General features: G+C 39.9%; 1 protein-coding gene and 1 pseudogene across 1 annotated transcript in view; one reads left to right on the top strand and one right to left on the bottom strand.

The window, feature by feature from the left end:
- Positions 1-6435: 6435 nt before the first annotated feature.
- LOC105992639 lies at positions 6436-6765 on the bottom strand (annotated as a pseudogene).
- Positions 6766-12732: 5967 nt separating this feature from the next.
- Positions 12733-22783, top strand: part of Ppp3cb (protein phosphatase 3, catalytic subunit, beta isozyme) — a 42067-nt gene continuing 32016 nt past the window's right edge. The window contains exons 1-3 of the mRNA XM_013025627.1: positions 12733-12937; positions 13997-14121; positions 17341-17452. Of these exons, the coding sequence (XP_012881081.1) occupies positions 12910-12937; positions 13997-14121; positions 17341-17452 (265 nt within the window). The 5' untranslated portion in view covers positions 12733-12909. The remainder of the gene's footprint in view (positions 12938-13996; positions 14122-17340; positions 17453-22783) is intronic.

Raw genomic sequence — 22783 nt, 5'->3', positions numbered from 1 at the left:
GGGCGCTGTCCCTCAGCTCTTCAGCTCAAGGCTAGCGCTCTACCACTTGAGCCATAGCACCACTTCCGGCTTTTTTCTTTTTGCTTATGTGGTGCTGAAGAATCGAACCCAGGGCCTCGAGCACTGAGCCACCTTCCCAGCCCCATTACGTTTCTTTTTGAAAGATCCTTTTGTGTGTGTGTGTGTGTGTGTGTGTGTGTGTGTGTGTGTGTGTGTGTGTGTGTGTGTTCAGCGTCTCATATATTACTGGCACAGTGCTTAAACAGCCCAGTTTTGAAGGCCTGGCCCTATTTTTCCATTAAAATATTTAAAAATAAGAAAATTGGCTTTTTGTGTGTGCTTTTTTAAATTAAAAAAATTAAGGCAAAGCTTCTGGTTCTTAAAATAATGATACTAATTTGTACTAAGGCTAATGTGGACTTTAAGCTAATAAATGTATATCCACTTGGGCAGGCATTGGAATAAGCAGAATAGTTTTCTCAGAAATCTTTTTAAAACGCGAAGGATCAAAGAGAGATATGATAGTTCAGTAGTTATCCATCCTTTCAAGAAATCCTGAAGTTTTAGAAGAAACATTGGCCACTGCTTTATTTATTTATTTATTTTTTGGTCCTTTGTGGGTCTTGAACTTCGCCTGGGTGCTAACTAACATTCCAAACAATGATTTTACTCTATGCTTGTGAATCTTATTCCTTGTCATAGTTAGAAATGTTTTTCATGTACTGCTTTAAGGCAAGCATAAGGCAGAATGCTGAGGGTTGAGTTGTATCCAATACAGGCATTTTTACAGTTTTTGGTATAGAATAAAGGCTGTTCACTTTATGTAACTATGAAATGAGCTTGGTAATATAGAAACATAGTTAAACTGGGTTCTGTAATCTTAGCTACTCAGGAACCTGAGATCTGAGGATCACTGTTGGAAAATAGCCCAGGCCCCCAAAGACTCTTATCTCCAGTTAGCTAGTACAATGCCAGAAGTAGAGGTATAGCTCAGGTGGCAGAATGACAGTTTTAAGCAAAAAGCTAAGCCAGAGTGGGAGGCCCTGAGTTCAAGCCCCAGTATCAGTGCAAGTAAAAATTTAAAGAAGATTATAGTTAAATAGAGCTTAGGGTTATCATATCATATCTTAGTTGTATCCTCTTCATGGAGACAACTTTCATTTGTTAGCTAATTGGAATTCCCCATATGTATCCCATGTTTGTTTTGCCTTTTTTTTTTTGTCTGTGGTGGGGCCTGAACTCTAGGACTGGGCGCTGCCCCTCAGCTCTTCAGCTCAAGGCTAGTGCTCTACCACTTGAGCCACAGCGTCACTTCAGGCTTTTTCTGCTTATGTGGTGCTGAGGAATTGAACCCAGGGCCTCATGCATGCAAGGCAAGCACTCTACCACTGAGTCACCTTCCCAGCCTCTATCACATGTTTGTAACAGACTAGTTTACACTGAGTGTGGAGTCTTTATTTTTTTTGGGGGGGTGGAGGGGGATCTAGTTGTGGGGCCTGAACTCTGGGCCTGGGTGCTGTCCCTCAGCTCTTCAGCTCAAGGCTAGCACTCTACCACTTGAGCCACAGCGCCACTTCCAGCTTTTTTTTTCTTTTTGCTTATGTGGTGCTGAGGAATCGAACCCAGGGCCTCTGGCATGCAAGGCAAGTGCTCTACCACTGAGCCACCTTCCCAGCCCCTGAGTGTGGAGTCATTAACTTCCTCTATAGTTACTTGGAAATCCAGCTTTCATACAGATCTTATACAAACCTACTTGAGAATTTCTTCAGGCTTCTTTTTTGTCTCATTCATTTGGTGGTTGTACTATAATGTTACATTTGACGATTAGAACACTAGTTTTCTGATGATAGGTGAACGTTGAACTAATTTAACTTGTTAAAAAGAAGTTTCTTGCTGGGTGCCAATGACTCATGCCTGTAAGCCTAGCGACTCAGGAGGCTGAGAGCTGAGTATTAAGGTTCAAAGCATGCTGGGCAGTAAAGTCCCCATGAGGCGCTATCTCTAATTAACTTGTCAAAAACCAGAAGTGTTGCTGTGGCTCTAAGTGGTAGAGCACTAGCCTTGAGCAAAAGGGCTCAGGGACAGCATGTGGGCCCTGAGTTCAAGCCCCAGGTCTGACAAACAGGTTTTTCCTAAGTCCAGGATGTGGTGCTAGTTTTACCTATGGACCAGTTCATAATAAGAATATTATAGAAATATTATGCAAGTAGTCTTCACCCCCAGAAACTTTTCCTTCTTGCCTATTACTTTTATAATCTGTGCTCTTAGTAAAAAAGCCTACATTTTATGGTTGTGTAGGTTTTTAAGAGGATACAGGTCTTTCTGTGTTTAATATCACATTTCTGGTTTTGTGGTGTGGCTCAAGTGGTAATAGAGTGCTTGCCTTTCAAGTTTAAAACTCTTGGGCTGGGAAGGTGGCTCAGTGGTAGAGCACTTGCCTTGCATGCATAAGGCCCTGGGTTTGATCCTCAGCACCACGTAAGCATAAAAAAAAAAGCTGGCAGTGGTGCTGTGGCTCAAGTGGTAGAGCGCTAGCCTTGAGCTGAAGAGCTGAGGGACAGCACCGAGGCCCAGAGTTCAGGCCCTATGACCAGACCCCCGAAAAAAAACCCAAAAAACAAAAAAAAACTCTTGAGTTCAAATCCTAGTACTGCTAAAAATGAGAGAGCAAGAGATTGGGAGGAAAAGAAAAAAGGAAGGAAGGATGGAAGGAAAAAAACCATGTGCTTGAAATTTACTTCTTGTGAGGATTGGGAGCTTCCACCTATATAGGCGATTCATGTATAAAAGTGAGAAGCTGCTGGGGGTCTGTGGCTCATGCCTGTAATCTTAGCTACTCAGGAGGCTAGGATCTGAGGAGCGAGATTTGAAGCCAGAAAAGTGAGACACTTCCAGTTAGCCATCAAAAGCCAGAAGTGGATCTTTGACTCAAGTGGTAAAGCACTGTCTTTGAGCAAAAAAAAAAAAAAAAAAAAGACAAAAAAATGTAGGGACAGCACTCAGGCCAGGCCCTAGGTTTAACCGCAAAATCAGCACCAAAAAATAAAAAAAGTGCCAGTGGTGCATACCTGTAATCCTAGCTACTCAGGAGGCTGAGATCTGAGGATTATGGTTCAAAGCAAGCCCTGGCAGGAAAGTCTGTGAGCCTTTTATCTCCAATAAACCATCAGAAAACTGGAAGTGGTGCTGATGCTTAAGTGGTAGAGCACTCGCCTTGAGCTGTGTAGCTGAGGAACAGCACCCAGGCCCAGAGTTCAAGCCCCATGACCAACTAAAAAAAGATGAGTTTCTCACTAAAATTATCAATTTTATGTCACTGTTATGGATGATTATGTTTCCTGATTAGCTGAAAACAATTTCGGTTCTGAAAACTGAGTCCAGTTCATTGTTCAGGTCAAATTATTTCTGTTTAAAATTTAATATAGTCCAGCTAGGTATGATGTTTATGCCTACAATCACAGCACTAGGTAGTGGGATAAGGAGTAGAGATCAAGAGTTCAAGGCCAGCTTGGATTACATAGCTAGACCCCAGTTTCAAACCAGGTTAATATAGCCCATATGTATAAGGTGAAGAGGTATGTAGCTTTGTAGCTTGATGTGTGTGTGGGGAGAGCTGCTAAAACTTGAATTTAAGGCCTTTGCTTTTCCCATTCTCTGCTTGCACCCTGCCGTTTGAGTCACACCTCCAGTACAGCCTTTTCACTGGTTAGTTGGTGATAGAGTCTTTCAGACTTCCTGCCCCAGCTGGCTTCAAAGCAAGATCCTCAGATCTCAGTCTTCTTAGTAGCTAGAATTACAGGCATGAGCTACAAGCACCTGACAGTATGTTCCTTTTGCACTATATTCTATTAAGTTTTTTTTTTTTAGAAATAAGAAAATGAAAATTAGGAAAAAGATCTACCCTTTGCATCTGCGCCTTACCGTTGTTACATTAGCAAAATTGATGTGGTTCATTGAAACACAAACTCCTACCTCCCAAGTCCACTTGAATTACCCAGATACTTATTTTCATAGATATTCATAAAATGTGCGTTTTGCTATATAGATTAGGTCTCAGATTTATAAAGCTGAACAACCTTTTAGATTGATAATTGCTATTCATAATATAAAAATTCACCTTTATCACCTAGAGAATGTATGTTTTAGCACCTGCAATGTGATAATTTTCTTCTGCATTGAACATTTTCACATTATCCCCTAAGTTTTGTGGGGTTTTGTTTATCATTCATAGGGCTTGAACTCAGAGCCTGGGTGCTGTCCCTGAATCCTCTTGCTCAAAGCTAAAGCTAATGCTTTGAGCCACCTTTTGAGCCACAGCTCCACTTCTCATTTTTTAATTTTTTAATTTTTTTGTCGGTTGTGGGGCTTGGACTGTGAACCACAGCACTCACGGACTTTTCTGCCCCAGCTGGCTTTGAACCACATTCCTCAAATGTAAGCTTCCTGAGTAGTTAGGATTATAGGCATGAGCCCCGGGTGCTTGACCACTTCCAGATTTTGAGTGGTAAATTGAAGATAAAGAGTCTCATAGGGACATTTCTGCCTGGGCTGACTTTGAATCTGAATCCTCAGATCTCAGCCTCTTGAGTAGCTAGGATTAAGTTTTATTAATGGTAAATTGTCACATTTTTTCAGATTGAATCAAATTGCTGGGGTGTTTTAATTATTTTTGGCTGATTTTAGATGGGCAACCTTAAGATTGATTTAGGATCTTTTACTAGCTTCTTTGCTTATAAATGTGAAGTCATTTGGCTAACAGTTTTCAGAACCTCAGCTTTACTGGGATGCTTGTTTTCATTATAGATTCCCAGTTGACTTGTATCAGCCTTGGAGTCACATAGCAACTTTGTTGTTTCTTACTAAGGTTTAGGTTTATCTTTTGTATCTTAAACAATTTGGATTTAAATTTTTGCTTATAGACTTACCTGTATTTAAAGTAACTGTTAATCATACTAAAATAAATCTTCAGTACATGTGTCCTGGAGAAAATGAAGGAACAGAGAATAGTGTAGTGTGTGTGTGTGTTTTAAGAGAGGGAAAGAGAACATTATGGTAACGAGTTGTCTTAGAAGGAAAATGCCAACTAGAAAATACAGCTGCTCAGAGCTTTTGAATGAATTGACAAGAGTTGTAAGAAAAAGTTAGATGAAAAGGACTTTTATTTATTAAATGAAGTATGTTTTAATACTAATCATATGGCTTTCACAACAAAAATGGTTTCTGTTGGTTTTTTTTGGGGTCTGGTAGTGGGGCCTGAACTCTGGGCCTGGGCCCTCAGCTCTTCAGCTCAAGGCTAGCACTCTACCACTTGAGCCACAGCGCCACTTCCGGCTTTTTTCTTTTTGCTTATGTGGTGCTGGGGAAATCGAACCCAGGGCCTCATGCATGCAAGGCAAGCGCTCTACCACTGAACTACCTTCCCAGCCCAACAAAAATGTTTATACACAGATGAAATAAAATTAATTGGACATCCTTGTGTGCTATATAAAATTTATTTCAACATATCAAAGGTATCAAATAGCACCTATTTATTAAATTACTGTTGTATCCTTCAGAACTGTAAGGAGGGAAACAAAATATAAAAGGTAAAGCGTGCTCCAGTGGCTCATTCCAATAATTCTAGCTACTTAGGAGACTGAGATCTAAAGATTGTGGTTCAGAGCTAGCCTGAGCAGGAAAATCTGTGAGATTCTTGTCTCCAATTAAACACCAGAAAACCAGAAGTGGTGCTGTGGCTTACAGTGGTAGAACACTAGCCTTGAGCAAAAAGAGCTCAGGGATAGCATTCAGGTTCTGAGTTCAAGCCCCCATGACTGACCTCCCTTCTCCCCCCCCCAAAAAAAAAAAAAAGTAAAAGCTATCCTTGGGGAAATCAGTACTCATGAAAATTTAATATGGATGCCGGTGGCTCACCCTTGTAATCCTAGCTATTCAGGAAGTTGAGATCTGAGGATTCTCATTTGAAGCCAGCCTGGGTAGAGCACTAGCCTTGAGTGAAAGAACTTAGGGACAGCACCCAGGCCCTGAGTTCAAGCCCCAGGATCAGAACACACACACACACACACACACACACATTAATAAGTGTTGGGCTGGGGATGTGACTTAGTGGTAGAGTGCTTGCCTGGCATGCATGAAGCCCTGGGTTTGTACCACATAAGCAGAAAAAGTCGGAAGTGGCTGTGGCTCAAGTGGTAGAGCACTAGCCTTGAGCACAGAGAAGCTCAGGGTCAGAGCCAAGGCCTTGAGTTTAAGCCTCAGGACTGGCAAAATAAAAAAAAAAAGAACAAATGTTATTAATAATTGTTAGATTAAGTGGCAGAGCCACCAAGTTCTCAGTTTGAAGGAGGTAGTAATGAGTCTAGGTAGGAAGGATTTTTGTTTGTTGTCTGGAGAAAAGAAGTCTTGAAGAATGGGTTTGGTCTGATGCTTGTTGGCTTATACATCCACAGTGAACACAAGTGTGTTTTTGTCTTCTGTCTTCTTCATAGCTGACTTAGTGATCAGGGAGAACTTGATGATAGCATAGTAGTCAAGCTTGTTTCTCCTTGGGGCCCTTGGGGCACTCTTCCAGAATATTTGGGCTGTCTCTGGAGCTGCAGTGCCTTGGACTGCTGGAAGGTGGGTGAAGTGTGTATTTTCTTCCTTTTGTGTCTGTGGACACCTTTCCTTGGCCTTCAAAATCTTTGCCTTGTCTTTCGCTTTGGCTTTGGCTTTGGCTTTGACTTTAGTACGGGCAGGAGCTTCCATCTTCACTTTCAGCACCATCTTGGTGAAAAGGGACAGTTGACTTTTTTGTGTGGGATTGTGTGCTGCTACTGGGGCTTGAACTCAGAGCCTTAAATTCTAGCTTGGCCTTTCATCTCAAAGCTCTACAACTTGACCCAAATCTCTACTTTTTTGTGTGTGCTTGAACATTATCCTGAGCTTTATTGCTCAAGGCTAGCACTCTACTACTTGAACTACAGTTCAACTTCCAGCTTTTTGGTGGTTAATTGGACATTGCTGCCCTCATTTGGCTTTGAACAGTGATCTTCTGGTCCAGCCTCCTGAATAATTAGGACTACAGGTGTGAGGCAAAAGCACCTGGCCTGACAGTTGACTCTTAATTTGTATAGAAACATTAATTTGATAGGATGGTATTTTGAGGTACTGTTGAAAGATGGGTAGAATTTCTCTAGATAGAAGAAGACAGGCTATGGATGAATCAAAAGCAGAAAGCCATGGAGTTTGAAAATAGCATGAAATATATGTATGGAAATAATGCCTAATGTACTTGGCAAAGAGTAGCAGATAAAGTTGGGACAGATCTTCTGTATACTAAGTTGAGTTGAAATTTAATCTTGTAAGCAGGATAACCTCTGGATGATTAAGGATACAGGCTGTGGAGTCAGACTGCCTAGCTTTGAAAACTAGCTTTATCATTGATAATAACTTTGTATGGACAAGACTTACATTTATAAACCTGATTTTTCTCTATAAAATTGTTAATAAAGTATGGAGTTTTTACAGAATTAATAGAGACGGTACATGTGAAGTATGTGCCACAGTGCCTGGCTTGCCATATGATAAGTACTGAACCAGATAGCTATTACTGTTACTGTATTGAAAGTATTTATTTATTTATGCTGGTCCTTGGGCTTGAATTTGGCCTGGGCATTGTCCCTCTTTGAGCTTTTGTGCTCAAGTAAACACTCTTAACATTTGAGCCACACCTCCACTTCCAGCTTTTTGGTGGTTAATTGGAGATTAGAGTCTCATGCAACTTTTCCTGTCTAGACTGGATTTTGAGCCAAGATCTTCATTTTCAGCTTCCTGAGTAGCCAGGATTACAGGAGTAAGTGGCTGTCACTCATCTGTATTGAAGTTTTAATGGTAGAACAATGCTCTTTTGTTATTTTTTTTATGAGCACTGGAATCATATGAAAAAAGAAAGATTGATTTAAATTGAATGATTTTAGTTGAAGGCAAAGAATGGAAGTACATGTAAAGACTGAATGGCCAAATTGAGAAGGACCTTGAAAACAAGATTCAAGAATTTCTTTTTCATGGGGCTGGGAAGGTGGCTCAGTGGTAGAGCACTTGCCTTGCATGCATGAGGCCCTGGGTTCGATTCCTCAGCACTACATAAGAAAAAAGCCGGAAGTGGCGCTGTGGCTCAAGTGGTAGAGCACTAGCCTTGAATTGAAGAGCTGAGGGACAGCGCCCAGGCCCAGAGTTCAGGCCCCATGACCGGACCCAAAAAAAAAAAAAAAGATTTTCTTTTTCTTTGTTGTTGTTTTTTTTTAAGTCATTAAAAAAACTACCTAAAGTTCTTGAAATGTTAAATCTGTGATTTGTCCAACCAAGGAAGAATAGTAGAGATTTTTCTAGTAAACAAGAAAATAAATATTTAAGCTAGAATTGTAACAATGAAAATGTAAGAAAATGGGAAGAATTTGAGAATCAAAAGGACTTGGGGGGAGGGGTGGCTGGGAAGGTGGCTCAGTGGTAGAGTCTTGCTTTGCATGCATGAAGCCCTGGGTTTGATTCCTTAACGTACATAAGCAGAAAAAGCTGGAAGTGGCGCTGTGGCTCAAGTGTTAGAGCACTAGCCTTGAGCTGAAGAGCTGAAGGACAGCGCCCAGGCCCAGAGTGCAGGTCCCACAAGGGGGATGAGGGAGACTAGGGGGCTGGGAAGGTGGTGGCTCAGGACTTGCCTTGCATGCATGAGGCCCTGGGTTCATTTCCTCAGCACCACATAAGTAGAAAAAGATGGAAGTGGCACTGTGGCTCAAGTGGTAGAGCACTAGCCTTGATCTGAGAGCTGAGGGACAGCGCCCAGGTCCAGAGTTCAAGCCCCATGACCGACGAAAGAAAAAGACTTAGAATCCAGAAGGTTAACATTCTAACAAAAAGTTAAAATTGAGTTACATAGAATAGTGTTAACAAAAATAAGGTAAGAAGGAAACAATTTTTTTTTTTTTGGTTGGTTGTGGGGCTTGAACTCTGGGCCTGGGCGCTGTCCCTGAGCTTAGCTTAAGGTGAGCACTCTACCACTTGAGCCACAGTGCCACTTGTGGTTTTCTGGTGGTTAACTGGGTATGAGTCTCATGGACTTTTCTTGCCCAGGCTGGCTTTGAACCTCAATTCTCAGATCTCAGCCTCTTGAGTAGCTAGGATTACAGGGTGAGCCACTGGCACCCGGCTAGGAAACAGATTTTGAAGGAGGGATGTTTAAAGAACTACCACAAATTACAAAAGACTTACAGGATACATTGAAATTTTGAAGGTAATGCTGTTGTTGGATATAGCATGTGGCTAACCCATACTTTTTATATCAGGTTAATGAGGAGCCTTTTGATGACCTCTTTAGTCAAAGTAAACTTGTCATTGTATTGGTACAAAAGACAGATGGTACTGGAGCAGCATTCAGACTTCAGTTTGAAGCATGGCTGTATACCTTGGGAAGCTACTCAGCCTCTTTGTGCCTGTTATCTAATTTATGAGTTGGGGCATAAAAAAAAAACTGTCCTTATCCTGGAGTCAGAGATTTAAAACTGTAATCCTAGCTACTTAGGAGGATGAGATTTGATGATTGCAGTTCAAAGCAAGCTTAGGCAGGAAAGTTTGTGAGATTCTTTCTACGATGAACAATCAAAAATCTGGAAGTAGAGGTGTGCCTCAAGTGGTAGAATGCCAGTCTTGAGCAAAAAAGGTAAGAGAGAGTTCCTTGGCTCTGAGTTCAAGCCACAGTACTTACACAAAAACATAAAGGTTAAAAAAAAACAAACACTTGTTTGAGCTGGCTGCTGGTGGCTCATGCCTGTAATCTTAGCTACTCAGGACACTGAGATCTGAGGATCACAGTTCTTTTTTTTTTTTTTTGGGGTCCGGTTGTGGGCCTGAACTCTGGGCCTGCTCACTGTCCCTCGGCTCTTCAGCTCAAGGCTAGCGCTCTACCACTTGAGCCACAGCTCCACTTCTGGCTTTTTTCCTTTTTTGCTTATGTGGTACTGGGGAATCGAACCCAGGGCCTCAGGCATGCAAGGCAAGCGCTCTACCACTGAGCCACCTTCCCAGCCCCTGAGGATCACAGTTCTAAGCTAGCCTGGGCAGGAAAGTCCATAAGACTTCTATCTCTAATTAGTCACCAGAAAACTGGAAGTGACATTGTGGCTCATATTGGTAGAATGCTAGCCTTGAATGCAAAAGCCCAGGCCCTGAGTTCAAGCCCCACAGGTGACAGAAAAAAAACAACAAAAAAAACCTGTATGAACACAGTGTTGAGAGTCACATGGAATTATTCATGTGAAAGTATAAGCTGTAAAAAATAATTAACTGCTACATAAATTTGTGTTTTAGAAACTATAATTCAGTGAATTATTAGTGTCTTTTTTTTCTAGATGATTTAGTATGTAGAGATGAAAGATATAGACTTCTTCCTTTAAGATACTCATATGTTTGTAGGGAAGACAAGTATTTATAGCACACCTGGTAAACGCTGCAGTATCCTGTGTATCATAACATATGCTACTAGGACCATAAAGTAGAGGGAACTATTAATATAGGCTGAGAAAAGTTTTAAAGAACTGGAACACTAGAATCTTTAACTTTTGTTATCACATGGGGAGCAGGAAGTGTTTCTCTCTACTTTTTTCTTTGTTGTGGGGCTTGAACTCTGGGCCTGGGTACTGTCCCTGAGCTCTTCAGTTCAAGGCTAGTCCTCTACCATTTGAGCCACAGTGCACTTCTGGTTTTCTGGTGGTTTATGAGAGATGAGTCTCATGGACTTAACTTCCCTGGCTGGCTTTGAACCGAAATCCTCAGATCTCAGCCTCCTTAGTAGCTAAGATTACAGGCACGAGCCACTGTACTTTTAACCCTGTTATACTAAAACAACAACAGAAGAACTAGAACACTGAAAACATGAGGAAGATTATGCGAAGCATAGCTGTTGTTGTTTTTTTATAAAAGGGATATAATTTAAGAAAATATGTTACTGTCTAGAGTATACGGTATTTCTGGAACGTGAGGTATTTGTAAAAGATGAGGGTTGAAATGAGGGTCTGTGCCATGTTAAGATAAGGAATTTGAATTTTATATAGTGTAGCCAGTCTGAAACATGACAATGTTGAAATTAGAATTTTAGTTCTTGGTGTTGTGGAACATGGGCAAGTGGAAAAAACTGTAGTAATTATGAATAACAGGTTTTTTTTTTAATTTTTTTTTGGGGTCCGGTCATGGGGCCTGAACTCTGGGCCTGGGCGCTGTCCCTCAGCTCTTCAGCTCAAGGCTAGCACTCTATCACTTGAGCCACAGCGCAACTTCCGGCTTTTTTCTTCTTGCTTATGTGGTGCTGAGGAATCGAACCCAGGGCCTCATGCATGCAAGGCAAGCGCTCTACCACTGAGCCACCTTCCCAGCCCGAGAACAGATAGTTTTTATTCATTGTCTCTGGTAACCAAAAGGATAAAACCCTGAAAATTATTTAGGACCTATTGGTCATTTAAGGTGAGAGAGAAAGAGATGCCTATAATAATTACCAGATTAATTAGCTAACTGCTTTTGGTAATGGTTTAGATAAAAAAAACAATATATTCACTCATGAATATGTTTCTAGTATCTGTGGAACATTTGGGTGGATAAACCTGAGAGACTCTTATTTCCATTTAACTGGCATAATGCTGGAAATAGAGGTATGGTTCAAGTTGTAGAGTACTAGCCTTGAGCAGAAAATACTAAGCACAACAGTGTGATGACCAAAGGTCAAGCACCCAGAAAACCCTAAAAACAACTACCTTATAAATGAAAACCTCCTGCATTTTTTTTTTTTTTTTGTCACCAGTTGTCGGGCTTGAACTCAGGGACTGGATCTGTCCTTTTGCTCAAGGCTAGCTCTTTGAGCCACAGAGCCACAGACTTAATCACATCCTAGGCTTCATAAAGAAGAATTAAGTTTAAGCCTGCACCAGTGATTCAAGCCTGTAATCCTAGCTACTCAGGAGGCTGAGATCTGAGGATCGAGGTTCAAAGCCAGGTGGGGGCAGGAAAGTTCGTGAGACTCTTTATCTCCAATAAACCACTAGAAAACTGGAAGTGGCACTGTGGTAGAGCGCTCGCAGGGACAGCACCCAAGTCCTCAGTTCAAGCCCCATGACCGACAAAAAAAAAAAGAACTTAGTTTAGATGAAAAATTTATCACTGACCACCAATCTTGTTGTTTCTGTTAAATCATCGTTCTAGATCATTCTGGTTTTCTGGTAGTTAATTGGAGATGAGTCTCAGACTTTCCTGCTTGGTCTGGCTTTGAACTGTGATCCTCACACCTTAGCCTCCTGAATAGCTAGGATTACAGGTGTGAGCCATCCGTGCCTAGCCAAAACCCTGCTTTTCAACTTTCACTTTTTTTTGGGGGGGGGTCCGGTTGTGGGGCCTGAACTCTGGGCCTGGGCGCTGTCCCTCAGCTCTTCAGCTCAAGGTGAGCGCTCTACCACTTGAGCCATAGCCCCACTTCCGGCTATTTTTTCTTTTTGTTTATGTGGTGCTGGGGAATCGAACCCAGGGCCTCACGCATGCAAGGCAAGCGCTTTACCACTGAGCCACCTTCCCAGCCCCTCAACTTTCACTTTTATCTATCTAGATCCAATTATTAATTTTTAATACATATTGTTAATATTTTCTATTTTTAATTTTAATATTGATAACATTGTTTATATATAGTTAGTGACTTATTTTGTATTACTTTTTTCAATTATAGCTGTTCCTTTCCCCCCAACACATCGTTTGACATCTGAGGAAGTATTTGATATAGATGGGATACCCAGGGTTGATGTTCTCAAGAACCACTTGGTAAAGGAAGGTCGTGTTGATGAAGAAATTGCACTTAGAATTATTAATGAAGGTGCTGCCATCCTTCGGAGAGAGAAAACCATGATAGAAGTAGAAGCTCCAATTACAGGTAAACTTATAAAATTACATTTTGGGTATTATTTTTACTAATATTTAATTGTCTAGAGATAAAGATTTTTTCTTTTAGTCACATTAATATACCAAATTAATATTATCTTGACTTTTCAAATTACATTCTATAATTTTAAAAAGTTTTACCTGGTTTTAATGAATAAATATCATCCTAACTTAATCTTTTTTTTTGGGGGGGTCCGGTCATGGGGCCTGAACTCTGGGCCTGGGCGCCGTCTCTCAGCTCTTCAGCTGAAGGCTAGCGCTCTACCACTTGAGCCACAACACCACTTCTGGCTTTTTTCTTTTTGCTTATGTGGTGCTGAGGAATCGAACCCAGAGCCTCATGCATGCAAGGCAAACACTCTACCATTGAGCCACCTTCCCAGCCCCTAACTTAATCTTATATGCTTTTATACTTCAATTTAGTTCAACACTTAGCTTTCAGTTTTTACAGGCAAATACCTTCCTGTCATATCAAATATTTAAAGTGATAATTTAAAGATCAATAGAAATACTGAGTTAGAATGGAGACTTTACTGCCACCAATACAATTTTTTCATCCAATGACTACTTAATCACATCCTAGGCTTCATAATGAAGAACTTTGTAAGTTTGGATGAAAAGTTTATCATTGACCACCAATCTTCTTGTTTCTGTTACATCATTGTTCTAGATCTTGAGCATGTGAATACTTGCTTATATCTCTGTCATGACTTTTCAGACTACTTCCTTAGGTATTTCTTTTTTTGGGTCCGGTCGTGGGGCCTGAACTCTGGGCCTGGGCGCTGTCCCTCAGCTCTTCAGCTCAAGGCTAGTGCTCTACCACTTGAGCCACAACGCCATTTCCAGCTTTTTTCTTTTTGCTTATGTGGTGCTGAGGAATCGAACCCAGGGCCTCATGCATGCAAGGCAAGCTCTGTACCACTGAGCCACCTTCCCAGCCCTCCTTAGGTATTTCTTGATAGCATTTATGCTGTTTCTTAGAGTAAAGAGTTTAAGTAATATTTGTTATTTCAGGAATTGTTTTTCATATCTAATAATATTCTTGTTTCAGTGTGTGGTGACATCCATGGCCAGTTTTTTGATCTGATGAAACTTTTTGAAGTAGGAGGATCACCTGCTAATACACGATACCTTTTTCTTGGTGATTATGTGGACAGAGGTTATTTTAGTATAGAGGTAATAATCATATATTGTTATTTGATTTAATGTTATTTGTTAACATAGATGATTCGCATTAATTTTTACCTGTGTTGGATTCTTTTACTACCTCTATATTCTAACGGAAAAGTTATTATTTATTTTTCGTTTACACCATTCAATTAATCTTTTTAAAAATTACTTTGTATAATAATAATTGCCAGTTTTTCAAATAGAAATTCTGGGCAGACTTGGGAGACCTTTATAGCCCTCTTATTTTATTACTTTAAGGACCCATTGTTATTTGTTTCTATATCTATTTTATCCCTCTTGCCCCAAAGAGAATAAAGAAAGTGAAAAAAGAGTAAATTGTTTTTGATTAAATAAAGCATTCTTCTTTTTTTTTTTTTCCATGGGGCTTGAACTCTGGGCCTGGGCGCTGTACCACTCTACCACTTGAGCCACAGCTCCACTTCTGGTTTTCTATTGGTTTATTGTAGATAAAAGTCTCACGGCCTTTCCTACCCGGGCTGGCTTTGAACCGCGATCTTTAGATCTCAGCTTCCTGAGTAGCTAGGATTATAGGCATGAGCCACCAGCACCTGGCTAGTATTATTATTATTTATTGCTTAAGCCAATGATTCTTTCATTGTTTAAGCCCTAATGCTTGTATTCTCCCATCTATGTCACTGCTAAAAGCCAAAAAGATATGACATCTTTGCATATTCTGAAAGTATTAATTTGTTTTTAAGAAGTGTTAAAAGGACATATTGATCATCACCAGTAGAGGATTCTATTTATTTATTTATTTATATCTGAGACTGGTATTCAAGTTTGGTACGTGATACTTTTGCTCATTGGGAATTTGTCAACTGAGCCATGCCTCCAACCCCAGTAGAGTATTTTTTTCTTTTTTTGGTCATTGGGCTTGAACTCAGGGGCTGAGCACTATCTCTGAATTTTTACATTCAAGGCTAGTGCTCTACTAGTTTGAGCCATAGTGCCACTTCTAGTTTTCTGGTGGTTAATTGGAGATAGTAGTCTCACAGGCTTTCCTACTGGGCTGGCTTCAAACTGCAATCCTCAGATCTGTCTCCTGAGTAGCTAGGATTAGAGGCATGAGCCATCAGCACCCAGTAATACCAGTGCTTTTAATTACTCTTGCTAATAGGTATTAAAGCTTTCCTTACCTGGTGAATTTCCATACCAGTTATTAATGTTTGTACTACTTTTCTAGGATTTTCAATATATGTCTTTTCTAAAATGTGGGAGGATTGCCGGGCGCTGGTGGCTCACGCCTGTAATCCTAGCTACTCATGAGGCTGAGATCTGAGGATCACGGTTCAAAGCCAGCTTGGGCAGAAGAGACCGTGAGACTCCTATCTCCAATAAACCACCAGGAAACCAGAAGTGGCGCTGTAGCTCAAATGGTAGAGCGCTCGCCTTGAGCTGAAGAGCTGAGGGACAGCGCCCAGGCCCAGAGTTCAAGCCCCATGACTGACCAAAAAAAGAAAATGTGGTAGGATTTCCTGTGTTGTTGAGAGTTTTGGACTCTTGTCTATCCTGTCTCTTTTTGGAATTAATTTGTTCTAGTTCTTCCTCCTATTCATAGTTTCATTATAAGCCCCTTATTTTCTCTGAATTTCAGTTTCAAGAAATCAGAAAATGGGTCTGGGATGTATCTCAGTGGCAAAGTGCTTGCCTAGCAAGTGCAACATCCTGGGTTCGATCCCCAGTACCAAAAAAGAAAAGACAAAAAAAAAATAGTTAATTCTTCCCTCCCCCCCCCCCCGCCCGCCAAAGAAAAAAGAAATCAGAAAATGGTCTGTCCTAACAAAAATTTGGAGACATTTGATAAAAACTATAAAAAACAATTTTAGGAACTTTAGTTGGTTACTGAGGATACCATATTGCTTTTTTCTTTTTGTGATTATTCCCATATGAACTAGTCCTTGTTTTTAACCAATTAAGTAAAATGATAGTCTTTCAGTAATTTTCTCACATTGTTTATTTAGAGAAATTTATTTCCTTTATTAATATTTTTATTATAAAGTTGCATTTAATTTGAGTTAGTTTAGCTAATAAGCACCATCTTATATAATGTGGATATCAATACAAACATAAAAATTGGGCCTTCCTTTGTTATTAGACAGTGTGGCGAAATACTGAAGTTCAGAGGAATATGCTTGGTATGGTAGCTCCTGTCTGTAATCCTAGCTCAATGGAGGTGGGGATCTAAAGGATTACTAGGCTGGGCAAATTGTGGCAGACAATGTCAACCAGTAAAAGCTAAGTGTGGTGGGATGCACCACACCCTCTTATCCCTTAGTGAGAATTGTAAATAAGAGGATTGAGATCTAAGATGGACTAGGCATAAATTTATGCAAGATCCTATTAGAAAAATAGCTAAAGCAAAAAGAACATGTCTCAAATGGTAGAGCACCAGCCTGACCAAGTGCAAGGTCCTTAGTTCCAACACCATTACTGACCTCTCCCCAGCTTAGAATTTCAGAATTCTGTCTTCATTTACTTTGAAATTGTGTTATTTGGGGCAGATTACTGTAACTTAATGCTTCAGTTTCCTTATTTGAAAAAAAAAGATACACCTTAGAATGTTGTTTGAGGAATAAATGAGAATTACCTATGTGGTGTTTGACACATTTCAAGTACTCAGTAAATGTTAACTGCTATATTTTTGTATGTGTGTGCCAGTCTTAGTGCTTGAACTCAGGTCCTGGGTGCTTTTTTGCTCAAGGTCAGCACTTTACCAATTGAACTACAGCTCCATTTTTAGCTTTTTTGTTATTTAATTGGCGATAAGGAGCTCATCTTTCTTACCCAGGCTGGCTTCAAACTGTAATCCTCAGATCTCAGCCTCCTGAGTTGGTAGTATTACAGGTATGAACCACTGGCGCCCAGCTTTTATTTTTGACATTATTTCTGTCTTTCTAATATTCCTAAAGAAGAAGCCATTTTATATATCTTATACTGTATAATCTGATGTAATTAAATAGATTATTTGGGTCTTTGGCTCAACAAATATTTAATGTTTTTCTCCTTTTTGCTAGGTACTTTCCTAGGAGTGGAGAATCAGAAGGAATAAGATGACAAAGTCTGTTACTTCATGGAGCTTGTATTTTAATAAGGGATAAAGGGAGATAATAAAGGGTAGTAGTAGTTAAAGGAAAGAAGCAAAGATCATACAATTTAGTTAAACAAAAATACAAGATAAATTTACTCTAAACGTTTCTTTTGCAGTGTGTCTTATATTTATGGGTCTTGAAGATTCTGTACCCAAGCACATTATTTCTTCTGAGAGGCAACCATGAATGCAGACACCTTACTGAATATTTTACCTTTAAGCAGGAATGTGAGTACTTTCAGGAAAAATATTTTCTCTTTCTAGTATTTTTTTGGAGTGATATGGGTAGTTAATAGATAAGTTGTTTATAGGACAACACAGAAAAGCCAATTTTTGTAATCACATATTTAAAATATTTGAAGAAGATTGTTACCACTCTCTAATATTTATTGGTATTTAATGCAAAAGTTTTCATTTAGTATTTCCTATTAAGTTTATATTTTGTAAATGTACTTAAGGGCAGTGTAGAATTGTATGTATATTTAATTAATATTTAAATTTTAATTGTTACATGATAATTTTATATGCTTATGGAGGTATAAATAGTTTTATTGTTAAAATTATTTTTGGTAATAGGAAAAAATAAAAGCCAAAAGGAAAAAAATTGTTGTTAGACTGCAGGCTTTTTTTTGGTCAATCATGGAGCTTGAACTCAGGGCCTGGGTGCTAACCTTGAGTGAAATAGCTCAAGAATGTCCTTGAGCGCTTAAGGCTAGTGCTTTACCACTCTGAGCCTTGTTGCCATTTCCGGTTTTCTGTGGATTAATTGGAGATAAGAGTCTCACAGACTATCCTGCCCTGGCTGGCTTTGAATTATAATCCTCAGATCACAGCTTTCTGAGTAGTTTGGATTACAGGCATGAGCCACCAGTGTCCAGCTAACCTTGCAGATTTTTGAATCTCTGTCTTGAGGCATTTTTGTGAAGACACAATAAATTATTTTTCCTGTCATCATTGCATGTCTTTTCAAGCATGCTGTTTACGAATTGACTTTTTTGTTTTTGGTCAATCATGAGGCTTGAACTCAGAGCCCCTAAGCTCTTTAAGCTTAAGGATAGCATTCTACCACTTGAGCCACAGCTCCCCTTCTACTTTTTTGGTGGTTAACTGGAGATAAGACTCCATGGACTTTTCCTGCCCAGGCTGGCTTTGATGAACTGCTATCCTCAGATCTCATCCTCCTGAGTAGGTAGGATTACAGGTGTGAGCCACCAGCTCTGGCATTAATTGGCATTCTTAACCTATGCTCATCTCTTTTTACTCAAATAATTGAAGCAATGATAATGTATGTATAAGCAACTAATACAGAGCAGTGTTTGAACTTTTTTCAAACTTTAAACTTAAGCATGTTAAATTTATATTCAGACCATATAAAGTCTTAGTGGTAGGTTCTAAAAATATGTCTGTAGTCTCCCCTAGTATCTGTACTTTTTTTTTTTTTGTCAGTTGTAGGGCTTGAACTCTGGGCCTGGGTACTGTCCTTGAGCTCTTCAGCTTAAGACGAGCACTCTACCACTTGAACCACAGCTCCACTTCTGGTTTTCTGGTAAATTGGAGATAGAATCTCATGGACTTTCCTTGCTGGGGCTGGCTTTGAACCGCAATCCTCAGATCTCAGCCTCCTGAGTAGCTAGGATTACAGGTGTGAGCCACCAGCACCTGACAATCTGTACATATTGATTCTAGGACCCTGTTCAAATAACCAAAATCTGCTTCCCCCCCCCCCCCTTCTGAGTTGTGTGAGTGTTCCTGAGCTTTTTTGCTCAAAACTAATGCTCTATCACTTTGAGCCACAATGCCACTTCTGGTTTTCTGGTGGTTAATTGAAGATAAAAGTCTTTCCTGCCTAAGCAGAAATGTGATCCTCAGATCTCAGCCTCCTGAGTAGGTAGGATTACAGGCATGAGCTATCTGTGCCCATCTTCTGCATAGCATACATATAATATTTAGATGTAACAACAAATCATATATTTTAAATCATATCTTATCACATATACTTAATATGATAGATAATAAGAAAACAGTAAATGACTAAGTATTTGTATGGGGAGCTATGGTATATGTCCTTGCTAATATGAATGTGTTACTTCTAGTCTTCATTTTATTTATTTATTTATTGTCTGAGACCAGGACTCAAAACTCAGTATCTGACGCTTTTGGCCTCCAATTCCTCATTTTTATATGTTTATTCTTAGGGCCATAGTGAGGTTTGGAGTCACAGTCCTGCATTTGTTAGGCAGGTGATCTGCTGAGCTACTTCTCTAGCTCTATTATGCTTAATGTGATATAAATACTATCTGAATAATTATTGTACGGCTTTATTTAGGGAATAATGGAAGTAAAATCTGCACAAGTTTAATATAGAAGTGATTTTTTTCTGCATACTTTTATCTGAGATTGGCTGAATCCATGGAAAGAACCCACTGAAACAGGTCAACTACAATTTCACAGTTATTAAGCCTGAAAACAGTCTAATGAAGACTATTTCTAGAAACTTAGGAAAGTGAAAAACAAAAATAGCTTGGGTAATTGTAAAGTTGCTGTTACAGCAGGCTCATGTAACTTCAAAGATGTGGTATCTAACCTCAATGAATAAGATTAAACCTGTAGAAAGTACATGCTTAGTTGGACGCTGTTGGCTCATGCTTGTAATCTCAGTTACTCAGGAGGCTGAGATCTGAGATTCATGGTTTTAAGCCAGTCCAGGCAGAAAAGTCCCTGTGAGACTCTTATCTCCAATTAACCACTCAAAAACCCAAAGTGGAACTGTGGCTCAAAGTGGTAGAGCACTAACCTTGAGCTAAAGAGCTCAGAGATAGCACTGACTCCAAGTTAAAGCCCCACAGCTGACAAAAAGGAAAAGTACATGCTTGTTCTAAAAGTGATCACATTAAATTTTATTAAGCCCACAATACTAAAGATTAGATCTGTCAACAAACCATCAGTTTACAGCCTCTGGTTGCTAGATACATAGAGATTTTCTTCTCTTATTATTTTTTGCCAGTCCTGGGGCTTGAACTCAGGGCCTAGGCACTGTCCCTGGACTTCTTTTGCTCAGGGCTAGCACTCTACCACTTGAGACACAGCACCAACCAATTCTGGCTTTTTTTTTTTTTTTTGGTCGGTTGTGGGGCTTGAACTCTGGATTTGGGCGCTGTCCCTGCGCTCAAGGCGAGCGCTCTACCACTTGAGCCACAGTGCCACTTCCGGTTTTCTAGTAGTTTATTGGAGATAAGAGTCTCATGGACTTTCCTGCCCGAGCTGGCTTTGAACCGTGATCCTCAGATCTCAGCCTCCTGAGTAGCTAGGATTATAGGCATGAGCTACTGGCACCCGGCTTGGCTTTTTCTGTTTATGTGCTACTGAGGAATCAAACCCAGGGCTTCATGCATGCTAGGCAAACACTCTACCACTAAGCCACATTCCCAGCCTGAGATTTTCTTATATTTAAATGTTACTAACTAAAAAATTCTGAACTAATTATCATCTCCTTCCCAGGGTTCACTTTCCCTATAGACTTTGGCTATAGACACAGACAGAGATCTTTTTTTTTCCTTTTTTTGGTTGTGGGGCTTGAACTCTGGACCTTGGCGCTGTCCCTGAGCGCTTTGCTCAAGGCTAGTGCTCTACCACTTGAGCCACTTCGGTTTTCTGGTAGTTAATTGGAGATAAGAGTCTCATGACTTTCCTGCCTGGGCTGACTTTGAACCTTGATCCTAAGATCTCAGCCTTCTGAGTAGCTAGGATTACAGGTGTGAGCCACTGGTGCCTGCTGTACCTAGGTTCTTAGTCACAACACTCTGTGGGTAAGCTATGTACTACAAGCAGGATAAATAAATGAGGGGAAATTGGAACTAAGCAACCTCTTTCTCTCTCTCTTGATCTCATAATTAACAAACCATGCACCAAAAATCATACCTAAAATAAAATATCAGAAACTTAAACGTATAATGGAACATAAAGTTATGTTCCTATCTCCTAAAACTAAATGATGGTTTGATTTGGTAGTTATTTTCTTTCTTGTGTTTCTGTATTGGCTTTCTACTTCATTGCCCATTTTAAGCATTCATTTTTGTCAGAGGAACCATTCAACTCCTCAAATGTAAATGTATGTGTATTATTACCTTTCCTTGCCTTTCCCATTCCTGTTCCCTTCCCCTTCACTTTCCTTTCCTCTCCTCTCCTTTTCCTCCCCCCACCCTTTTTTTTAAAGCCAATACTGGAACTTGAACTTCCTGTCTCATGTTCTCTCTTGGCCTTTTTACTCATTGCTGGTGCTCTACCACTTGAACCGTACCTCTGCTTCCAGCTTTTTGGTGGTTAATTGGAGATAAAAGTCTTGAAGATTTTTCTGCCTAGGCTAATTGTGCACCAGGATCCTCCTCAGATCTTAGCCTCCTAAGTAACTAGGATTCTTTCATTTTCTTCAAATGGATGAACCTGGAATTGTTTTATGATGTTATAGACTTCCTGCAATAATACTTACTCAGAATAAAAACAAATTTAAACTTTTAGCCTTAACTATAGTTATAATTTTGCCTTATTTGGCCTGATGGTAAAGGGTCAAACTGTTTTTAGATACTTAATTATAGATCTATTTATTTTTAATTATTTATGATCCAAAATTTATTTTGGAGCCAGGCACTGGTAGCTCATGTCTATAATCCTAGCTACTCAAGAGGCTGAGATCTGAGGATCACAGTTCAAAGCCAACCCAGGCAGGAAAATCTATGAAACTCTCATCTCCAGTTAACCACCAAGAAACTAGAATGGCACTGTGGCTCAAAGTGGTAGAGAGAGCACAAGCCTTGAGTGTAAGAGCTCAGAGACAGCGCCCATTCTCCAAATTCACGCCCCAGGACTGACAAAAAAAATTGGCATATCCAAAATAAATTTATAGAGAGCTAATATTTTATCTCCATAATTACTGGTAACATTGTTTTTGTTGATACTTATAGGGAAAAGAGGCTTGTTTCCCTTTAATAGATGTATATTTGGCAAAATTCGTTCTTTATTGTACTATTGAGTTGCATGAAGTTTTTTTTTTTTGTCCCCTTCCCCACAACCTCCACCCCCTCAAGCCCTTGTGTCCCAGGGCTTGAGCTCAGAGCTTTTTGGTCAAGGCTAGCACTCTACCACTTGAGCCACAGCTCCACTTCTGGCTTCATAAGAGTCTTATGAACTTCCTGCCTAGGGCTTGGCTTTGAATTGCAATTGTCAGATCTCAGCTTCCTGAGTAGGTAGGATTTATAGACATGAACCACTGGCAATTCTGTGAGTTTTAACAAATGAATAGCATTGCCTACCACCTTATTCAAGCTGCAGAAAAGTTTCCTCATGCCATTAATTCCTTCTTGCTGCTTTTTTAGTTATTCTTTCATCAACTCAATTTGTGTTTTCTGTTTCCAGTTTTCTTGTTTTGGTTTTAATAGTCAATTTAGAAGATTTACCTTTTTTTTTTTTTTTTTGGTCCGGTCGTGGGGCCTGAACTCTGGGCCTGGGTGCTGTCCCTCAGCTCTTCAGCTCAAGGCTAGCGCTCTACCACTTGAGCCACAGCAC

The sequence above is a fragment of the Dipodomys ordii genome, unplaced genomic scaffold (genome assembly GCF_000151885.1).
Source record: "Dipodomys ordii isolate 6190 unplaced genomic scaffold, Dord_2.0 Scaffold86, whole genome shotgun sequence".
Classification (NCBI taxonomy): Eukaryota; Metazoa; Chordata; class Mammalia; order Rodentia; family Heteromyidae; genus Dipodomys; species Dipodomys ordii.
This window is presented reverse-complemented; position numbering and strand designations above follow the sequence as displayed.